This window comes from Salmo salar, chromosome 03 (genome assembly GCF_965601325.2).
Source record: "Salmo salar chromosome 03, fSalSal1, whole genome shotgun sequence".
NCBI classification, from domain to species: domain Eukaryota; kingdom Metazoa; phylum Chordata; class Actinopteri; order Salmoniformes; family Salmonidae; genus Salmo; species Salmo salar.
In genome coordinates this window covers 103,597,501-103,607,500 of record NC_138293.1, presented here as the reverse complement: position 1 = coordinate 103,607,500, position 10,000 = coordinate 103,597,501, and the positions used below count along the sequence as shown (strand labels likewise).

Below are 10,000 nucleotides of genomic sequence, written 5' to 3'. Positions count from 1 at the left end.
CGCCACGTTAAGACATTAGAGACATGTATTAATGAGGAGTGTTAATCCGCCACGTTAAGACAGTAGAGACATGTATTAATGAGGAGTGTTAATCCTCCACGTTAAGACAGTAGAGACATGTATTAATGAGGAGTGTTAATCCACCACGTTAAGACAGTAGAGACATGTATTAATGAGGAGTGTTAATCCACCACGTTAAGACAGTAGAGACATGTATTAATGAGGAGTGTTAATCCACCACGTTAAGACAGTAGAGACATGTATTAATGAGGAGTGTTAATCCGCCACGTTAAGACAGTAGAGACATGTATTAATGAGGAGTGTTAATCCGCCACGTTAAGACAGTAGAGATACGGGAGGAAACACGTGGACCTCATTGATGACGTCAGAGAAATATTCCCGTATTGAATATGAAAGTCATTAAATGATTAAGCCGTGATATTTCGTCGTCAGCTGAGGAATGATGTTCCAGACTGACCTTTAGCCCCGTGGCCTGTGGCTGGAAATCCCCTGTTTACACTGAGCTACAGTAGTAGAGCAAATCTCCTTTCCCTTCCTCGTCAATAAAACAATGACATCAACGATACTATCAGATAGAGACTTCATCAACCATCCCTCCCCCAGGTCTCTATCAGATAGAGACTTCATCAACCATCCCTCCCCCAGGTCTCTATCAGATAGAGACTTCATCAACCATCCCTCCCCCAGGTCTCTATCAGATAGAGACTTCATCAACCATCCCTCCCCCAGGTCTCTATCAGATAGAGACTTCATCAACCATCCCTCCCCCAGGTCTCTATCAGATAGAGACTTCATCAACCATCCCTCCCCCAGGTCTCTATCAGATAGACTTCATCAGCCATCCCTCCCCCAGGTCTCTATCAGATAGACTTCATCAACCATCCCTCCCCCAGGTCTCTATCAGATAGACTTCATCAACCATCCCTCCCCCAGGTCTCTATCAGATAGACTTCATCAGCCATCCCTCCCCCAGGTCTCTATCAGATAGAGACTTCATCAGCCATCCCTCCCCCAGGTCTCTATCAGATAGACTTCATCAACCATCCCTCCCCCAGGTCACTATCAGATAGACTTCATCAACCATCCCTCCCCCAGGTCACTATCAGATAGACTTCATCAACCATCCCTCCCCCAGGTCTCTATCAGATAGAGACTTCATCAACCATCCCTCCCCCAGGTCTCTATCAGATAGACTTCATCAACCATCCATCCCCCAGGTCTCTATCAGATAGACTTCATCAACCATCCCTCCCCCAGGTCACTATCAGATAGACTTCATCAACCATCCCTCCCCCAGGTCTCTATCAGATAGAGACTTCATCAACCATCCCTCCCCCAGGTCTCTATCAGATAGAGACTTCATCAACCATCCCTCCCCCAGGTCACTATCACACACACACACACACACACACACACCACACACACACACACACACACACACACACACACACACACACACACACACACACACACACACACACACACACACACACACACACACACACACAGTCTTACTTAGGTCCAGAACATCGTCGGTGTTGATGAGGTCTTCAGAGCGTGTGAGAGGAAGCTGCGTCTCTGGTTCTCCCTGCAGCTGAAGAGACAATGACCTCAGCATGAAGAACACGCGGATGGCCTGCAGAGGGAGAACAACACACAGAGAGGCTGGTTCAGTGGGTCTAAGGTGGTCCAGAACAACACACCACACAGAGAGGCTGGTTCAGTGGGTCTAAGGTGGTCCAGAACAACACACCACACAGAGAGGCTGGTTCAGTGGGTCTAAGGTGGTCCAGAACAACACACAGAGAGGCTGGTTCAGTGGGTCTAAGGTGGTCCAGAACAACACACAGAGAGGCTGGTTCAGTGGGTCTAAGGTGGTCCAGAACAACACGCAGAGAGGCTGGTTCAGTGGGTCTAAGGTGGTCCAGAACAACACACAGAGAGGCTGGTTCAGTGGGTCTAAGGTGGTCCAGAACAACACACAGAGAGGCTGGTTCAGTGGGTCTAAGGTGGTCCAGAACAACACACAGAGAGGCTGGTTCAGTGGGTCTAAGGTGGTCCAGAACAACACACAGAGAGGCTGGTTCAGTGGGTCTAAGGTGGTCCAGAACAACACACCACACAGAGAGGCTGGTTCAGTGGGTCTAAGGTGGTCCAGAACAACACGCTGAGAGGCTGGTTCAGTGGGTCTAAGGTGGTCCAGAACAACACACAGAGAGGCTGGTTCAGTGGGTCTAAGGTGGTCCAGAACAACACACAGAGAGGCTGGTTCAGTGGGTCTAAGGTGGTCCAGAACAACACACAGAGAGGCTGGTTCAGTGGGTCTAAGGTGGTCCAGAACAACACACAGAGAGGCTGGTTCAGTGGGTCTAAGGTGGTCCAGAACAACAATCAGAGAGGCTGGTTCAGTGGGTCTAAGGTGGTCCAGAACAACACACCACACAGAGAGGCTGGTTCAGTGGGTCTATGGTGGTCCAGAACAACACGCAGAGAGGCTGGTTCAGTGGGTCTAAGGTGGTCCAGAACAACACGCAGAGAGGCTGGTTCAGTGGGTCTAAGGTGGTCCAGAACAACACACAGAGAGGCTGGTTCAGTGGGTCTAAGGTGGTCCAGAACAACACACAGAGAGGCTGGTTCAGTGGGTCTAAGGTGGTCCAGAACAACACACCACACAGAGAGGCTGGTTCAGTGGGTCTATGGTGGTCCAGAACAACACGCCACACAGAGAGGCTGGTTCAGTGGGTCTATGGTGGTCCAGAACAACACGCCACACAGAGAGGCTGGTTCAGTGGGTCTATGGTGGTCCAGAACAACACGCAGAGAGGCTGGTTCAGTGGGTCTAAGGTGGTCCAGAACAACACGCAGAGAGGCTGGTTCAGTGGGTCTAAGGTGGTCCAGAACAACACACAGAGAGGCTGGTTCAGTGGGTCTAAGGTGGTCCAGAACAACACGCTAACACACCACGCAGAGAGGCTGGTTCAGTGGGTCTAAGGTGGTCCAGAACAACACGCCAGAGAGGCTGGTTCAGTGGGTCTAAGGTGGTCCAGAACAACACGCTAACACACCACACAGAGAGGCTGGTTCAGTGGGTCTAAGGTGGTCCAGAACAACACGCAGAGAGGCTGGTTCAGTGGGTCTAAGGTGGTCCAGAACAACACGAAGAGAGGCTGGTTCAGTGGGTCTAAGGTGGTCCAGAACAACACACAGAGAGGCTGGTTCAGTGGGTCTAAGGTGGTCCAGAACAACACACCACACAGAGAGGCTGGTTCAGTGGGTCTAAGGTGGTCCAGAACAACACACAGAGAGGCTGGTTCAGTGGGTCTAAGGTGGTCCAGAACAACACACAGAGAGGCTGGTTCAGTGGGTCTAAGGTGGTCCAGAACAACACGCAAAGAGGCTGGTTCAGTGGGTCTAAGGTGGTCCAGAACAACACACAGAGAGGCTGGTTCAGTGGGTCTAAGGTGGTCCAGAACAACACACAGAGAGGCTGGTTCAGTGGGTCTAAGGTGGTCCAGAACAACACACCACACAGAGAGGCTGGTTCAGTGGGTCTAAGGTGGTACAGAACAACACGCAGAGAGGCTGGTTCAGTGGGTCTAAGGTGGTCCAGAACAACACGCAGAGAGGCTGGTTCAGTGGGTCTAAGGTGGTCCAGAACAACACACTAACACACCACACAGAGAGGCTGGTTCAGTGGGTCTAAGGTGGTACAGAACATCCCTCCCCGGGTCAGTAGGTACAGAACATCCCTCCCCAGGTCAGTAGGTGGTACAGAACATCCCTCCCCAGGTCAGTAGGTACAGAACATCCCTCCCCAGGTCAGTAGGTGGTACAGAACATCCCTCCCCAGGTCAGTAGGTACAGAACATCCCTCCCCAGGTCAGTAGGTACAGAACATCCCTCCCCAGGTCAGTAGGTGGTACAGAACATCCCTCCCCAGGTCAGTAGGTGGTACAGAACATCCCTCCCCAGGTCAGTAGGTGGTACAGAACATCCCTCCCCAGGTCAGTAGGTACAGAACATCCCTCCCCAGGTCAGTAGGTGGTACAGAACATCCCTCCCCAGGTCAGTAGGTACAGAACATCCCTCCCCAGGTCAGTAGGTGGTACAGAACATCCCTCCCCAGGTCAGTAGGTACAGAACATCCCTCCCCAGGTCAGTAGGTACAGAACATCCCTCCCCAGGTCAGTAGTTGCAGAACATCCCTCCCCAGGTCAGTAGGTGGTACAGAACATCCCTCCCCAGGTCAGTAGGTGGTACAGAACATCCCTCCCCGGGTCAGTAGGTGGTCCAGAACATCCCTCCCCAGGTCAGTAGGTACAGAACATCCCTCCCCAGGTCAGTAGGTACAGAACATCCCTCCCCAGGTCAGTAGGTGGTACAGAACATCCCTCCCCAGGTCAGTAGGTGGTACAGAACATCCCTCCCCAGGTCAGTAGGTGGTACAGAACATCCCTCCCCAGGTCAGTAGGTGGTACAGAACATCCCTCCCCAGGTCAGTAGGTGGTACAGAACATCCCTCCCCAGGTCAGTAGGTGGTCCAGAACATCCCTCCCCAGGTCAGTAGGTGGTACAGAACATCCCTCCCCAGGTCAGTAGGTACAGAACATCCCTCCCCAGGTCAGTAGGTGGTACAGAACATCCCTCCCCAGGTCAGTAGGTACAGAACATCCCTCCCCAGGTCAGTAGGTACAGAACATCCCTCCCCAGGTCAGTAGGTACAGAACATCCCTCCCCAGGTCAGTAGGTACAGAACATCCCTCCCCAGGTCAGTAGGTACAGAACATCCCTCCCCAGGTCAGTAGGTGGTACAGAACATCCCTCCCCAGGTCAGTAGGTACAGAACATCCCTCCCCGGGTCAGTAGGTACAGAACATCCCTCCCCAGGTCAGTAGGTGGTACAGAACATCCCTCCCCAGGTCAGTAGGTGGTACAGAACATCCCTCCCCAGGTCAGTAGGTACAGAACATCCCTCCCCGGGTCAGTAGGTGGTACAGAACATCCCTCCCCAGGTCAGTAGGTGGTACAGAACATCCCTCCCCAGGTCAGTAGGTACAGAACATCCCTCCCCAGGTCAGTAGGTACAGAACATCCCTCCCCAGGTCAGTAGGTACAGAACATCCCTCCCCGGGTCAGTAGGTACAGAACATCCCTCCCCGGGTCAGTAGGTGGTACAGAACATCCCTCCCCAGGTCAGTAGGTACAGAACATCCCTCCCCGGGTCAGTAGGTACAGAACATCCCTCCCCAGTTCAGTAGGTGGTACAGAACATCCCTCCCCAGGTCAGTAGGTACAGAACATCCCTCCCCAGGTCAGTAGGTACAGAACATCCCTCCCCAGGTCAGTAGGTGGTACAGAACATCCCTCCCCAGGTCAGTAGGTGGTACAGAACATCCCTCCCCAGGTCAGTAGGTGGTCCAGAACATCCCTCCCCAGGTCAGTAGGTACAGAACATCCCTCCCCGGGTCAGTAGGTGGTACAGAAATCCCTCCCCAGGTCAGTAGGTACAGAACATCCCTCCCCAGGTCAGTAGGTGGTACAGAACATCCCTCCCCGGGTCAGTAGGTGGTACAGAACATCCCACCCCAGGTCAGTAGGTACAGAACATCCCTCCCCAGGTCAGTAGGTACAGTACATCCCTCCCCAGGTCAGTAGGTGGTACAGAACATCCCTCCCCAGGTCAGTAGGTACAGAACATCCCTCCCCAGGTCAGTAGGTGGTACAGAACATCCCTCCCCAGGTCAGTAGGTGGTACAGAACATCCCTCCCCAGGTCAGTAGGTACAGAACATCCCTCCCCAGGTCAGTAGGTGGTACAGAACATCCCTCCCCAGGTCAGTAGGTGGTACAGAACATCCCTCCCCAGGTCAGTAGGTGGTACAGAACATCCCTCCCCAGGTCAGTAGGTGGTACAGAACATCCCTCCCCGGGTCAGTAGGTACAGAACATCCCTCCCCAGGTCAGTAGGTGGTCCAGAACATCCCTCCCCAGGTCAGTAGGTACAGAACATCCCTCCCCAGGTCAGTAGGTACAGAACATCCCTCCCCAGGTCAGTAGGTGGTACAGAACATCCCTCCCCAGGTCAGTAGGTGGTACAGAACATCCCTCCCCAGGTCAGTAGGTGGTACAGAACATCCCTCCCCGGGTCAGTAGGTACAGAACATCCCTCCCCAGGTCAGTAGGTGGTCCAGAACATCCCTCCCCAGGTCAGTAGGTACAGAACATCCCTCCCCAGGTCAGTAGGTGGTACAGAACATCCCTCCCCAGGTCAGTAGGTGGTACAGAACATCCCTCCCCAGGTCAGTAGGTGGTACAGAACATCCCTCCCCAGGTCAGTAGGTGGTCCAGAACATCCCTCCCCAGGTCAGTAGGTACAGAACATCCCTCCCCGGGTCAGTAGGTGGTACAGAACATCCCTCCCCAGGTCAGTAGGTACAGAACATCCCTCCCCAGGTCAGTAGGTGGTACAGAACATCCCTCCCCGGGTCAGTAGGTGGTACAGAACATCCCTCCCCAGGTCAGTAGGTACAGAACATCCCTCCCCAGGTCAGTAGGTACAGTACATCCCTCCCCAGGTCAGTAGGTGGTACAGAACATCCCTCCCCAGGTCAGTAGGTACAGAACATCCCTCCCCAGGTCAGTAGGTGGTACAGAACATCCCTCCCCAGGTCAGTAGGTGGTACAGAACATCCCTCCCCAGGTCAGTAGGTATAGAACATCCCTCCCCAGGTCAGTAGGTGGTACAGAACATCCCTCCCCAGGTCAGTAGGTACAGAACATCCCTCCCCAGGTCAGTAGGTGGTACAGAACATCCCTCCCCAGGTCAGTAGGTGGTACAGAACATCCCTCCCCGGGTCAGTAGGTACAGAACATCCCTCCCCAGGTCAGTAGGTGGTCCAGAACATCCCTCCCCAGGTCAGTAGGTACAGAACATCCCTCCCCAGGTCAGTAGGTACAGAACATCCCTCCCCAGGTCAGTAGGTGGTACAGAACATCCCTCCCCAGGTCAGTAGGTGGTACAGAACATCCCTCCCCAGGTCAGTAGGTGGTACAGAACATCCCTCCCCAGGTCAGTAGGTACAGAACATCCCTCCCCAGGTCAGTAGGTGGTACAGAACATCCCTCCCCAGGTCAGTAGGTGGTACAGAACATCCCTCCCCAGGTCAGTAGGTACAGAACATCCCTCCCCAGGTCAGTAGGTACAGAACATCCCTCCCCAGGTCAGTAGGTGGTACAGAACATCCCTCCCCAGGTCAGTAGGTGGTACAGAACATCCCTCCCCAGGTCAGTAGGTACAGAACATCCCTCCCCAGGTCAGTAGGTACAGAACATCCCTCCCCAGGTCAGTAGGTGGTCCAGAACATCCCTCCCCAGGTCAGTAGGTGGTACAGAACATCCCTCCCCAGGTCAGTAGGTGGTACAGAACATCCCTCCCCAGGTCAGTAGGTGGTACAGAACATCCCTCCCCAGGTCAGTAGGTGGTACAGAACATCCCTCCCCAGGTCAGTAGGTGGTACAGAACATCCCTCCCCAGGTCAGTAGGTACAGAACATCCCTCCCCAGGTCAGTAGGTACAGAACATCCCTCCCCGGTTCAGTAGGTGGTACAGAACATCCCTCCCCGGGTCAGTAGGTGGTACAGAACATCCCTCCCCAGGTCAGTAGGTGGTACAGAACATCCCTCCCCAGGTCAGTAGGTACAGAACATCCCTCCCCGGGTCAGTAGGTGGTACAGAACATCCCTCCCCAGGTCAGTAGGTACAGAACATCCCTCCCCGGGTCAGTAGGTGGTACAGAACATCCCTCCCCAGGTCAGTAGGTACAGAACATCCCTCCCCGGGTCAGTAGGTACAGAACATCCCTCCCCAGGTCAGTAGGTGGTACAGAACATCCCTCCCCAGGTCAGTAGGTGGTACAGAACATCCCTCCCCAGGTCAGTAGGTGGTACAGAACATCCCTCCCCAGGTCAGTAGGTGGTACAGAACATCCCTCCCCAGGTCAGTAGGTACAGAACATCCCTCCCCAGGTCAGTAGGTGGTACAGAACATCCCTCCCCAGGTCAGTAGGTACAGAACATCCCTCCCCAGGTCAGTAGGGTCATAAGATAATCATCTTTCAGTCTGTTAAATGGTATTACAGTATTGTCTCCGGCTGTTAAATGGTATTACAGTATTGTCTCAGTCTGTTAAATGGTAAACATATTATTACTGTGTTTGTGTCTCAGTCGCAGTGTGTGTCTCTCAGTGTGTGTCTCTCAGTGTGTGTGTGTGTGTGTGTGTGTGTGTGTTGTGTGTGTTGTGTGTGTGTGTGTGTGTGTGTGTGTGTGTGTGTGTGTGTGTGTGTGTGTACCCGTCTGGTCTTCTCTACTCCTCCACAGGGCAGTCTCTTAACGAAGTCTATTCCAGTCAGAGGAGTACCAGTAGGCGGAAGTAGAACAGAGGCATCCATCATGAGGTATTCCACATTCAGGGGCTTACTCTGGAGAGAAACAAATACATTATCAGGTAGTCCACATTCAGGGGGCTTAGTCTGGAGAGAAACATTAAATACATTATCAGGTAGTCCAGTACCTTCTCCTCCATACAGCTAGACTGACCATAACATAATGTCAAAGTAGAATTACGTATTTAAAAAAAAAAAATTACAAATTAATATAAAATGAAAAGCTGAAATGTCTTGAGTCAATAAGTATTCAACCCCTTTGTTATGGCAGCGTAAATAAGTTCAGGAGTGCCATGGAAAAATTGCAAGATTATGTTGTAATAGTTTTATTGCATCAAATGGTTGTTTTATTCGACAGAATAGAGTATTCTGTTAACGATTGTGTGTGTGTGTCTTACTGAGGATGGGGCCTCTGGGAGATTTAACACAGACAGAGGAGATTTACCCCGTCTTTTGGGTGATAAAACCTTAAAAAGAGTATTCCAGAGAACATGAGTTAATGTTTTTCCGCTCTATACCCGTACCAGGAAGAGATAGTTCCAGTTTGGAGTCTTAAACCTTGTGACCGATTCTATGTATCCATTGTTCGTCATGTCGGTTGAAAACGGGGTGCATCTTGGGTATAAAAAGGATCTTTGTACTTTTGTCTCGCCACCACTCTCAACGGATCATTACAAAACGGTGAATCGTTGACAAGTCACTGCTATCGCAAAGCGCTCATTATTAAAACGTTTTGTTTAAGTATAACTCTGACTTGTGTGATAAGTTTGTCTCTCCTCGTTTTGATAGTGAAGAAAATGAACCATGTGGCGGACGAATCAGAATGAGTTGGGTAACATAGAAAATTAAGATGTTTTATTTGCATAATATGTTTATGTGAGATACTTGTCATTAGAATGTATCCCTTTGGATAATGAATGTTGGCAGTTGCACTTTTCCCTCAGGTCACTTGGGGCCCAGAGAGAGGAGAGGTCAGGCTTTGTCTTTTACATGTCCCTGGTGCTATGCGCAAGTCACTCCCCTCAGTGAGCTTGTCCAGGAGTGGGGTCAAGAAGAGGGGGTTTACTCGAGATGGGAGTATCTAGAGTTGACAATTGATTTATGCCATTGGATGAGATGGTGTTTTTGTACTATGAAGTACCAGGAACGAGATTAGAACCTCGTCATTAGGGACCAAACTGAACGATAATTTATAGCGAATGTTATCTGGTTAAGGGATACTCCCTTCTCAAGTATAAAGTCCCTTGGTGAACTGTTCCTAAGATCTGTGGTTCGTCATGTACGTTGAGAGGGGTGTATCTTGGCTATAAAAGATCTTTGTACTTTTGGGTTGTCACTTTTCAATGGTTCATTAGAGATGGCGCATCATTGAAGGTCAAAGTGCTTTTGCAAAAGCATCTTAATTATTAAAGATGTAGTTATAAGTATAACTCTGACTGGTGTGTGAAGTTTGTAACTCTCCTCGTTTGGTAATACAGAAATTAGCCACCACAACCACCACATGAGTAAAAATTTGCTTAACAAGTTACATAATAACTT

At 51.2% G+C, this 10,000-nt stretch overlaps 1 protein-coding gene across 2 annotated transcripts in view; it reads right to left on the bottom strand.

Annotated features, from left to right (window-relative positions):
• Positions 1-10,000, bottom strand: part of LOC106592203 (C-type lectin domain containing 16A) — a 72,121-nt gene that overhangs the window by 13,587 nt on the left and 48,534 nt on the right. For both annotated transcript variants that reach the window (XM_082972981.1, XM_082972982.1), the window contains exons 17-18: positions 8,369-8,497; positions 1,537-1,657 (exon numbers count right to left, since the gene is read on the bottom strand). In XM_082972981.1, coding sequence (XP_082829107.1) covers positions 1,537-1,657; positions 8,369-8,497 — 250 coding nt within the window. The remainder of the gene's footprint in view (positions 1-1,536; positions 1,658-8,368; positions 8,498-10,000) is intronic.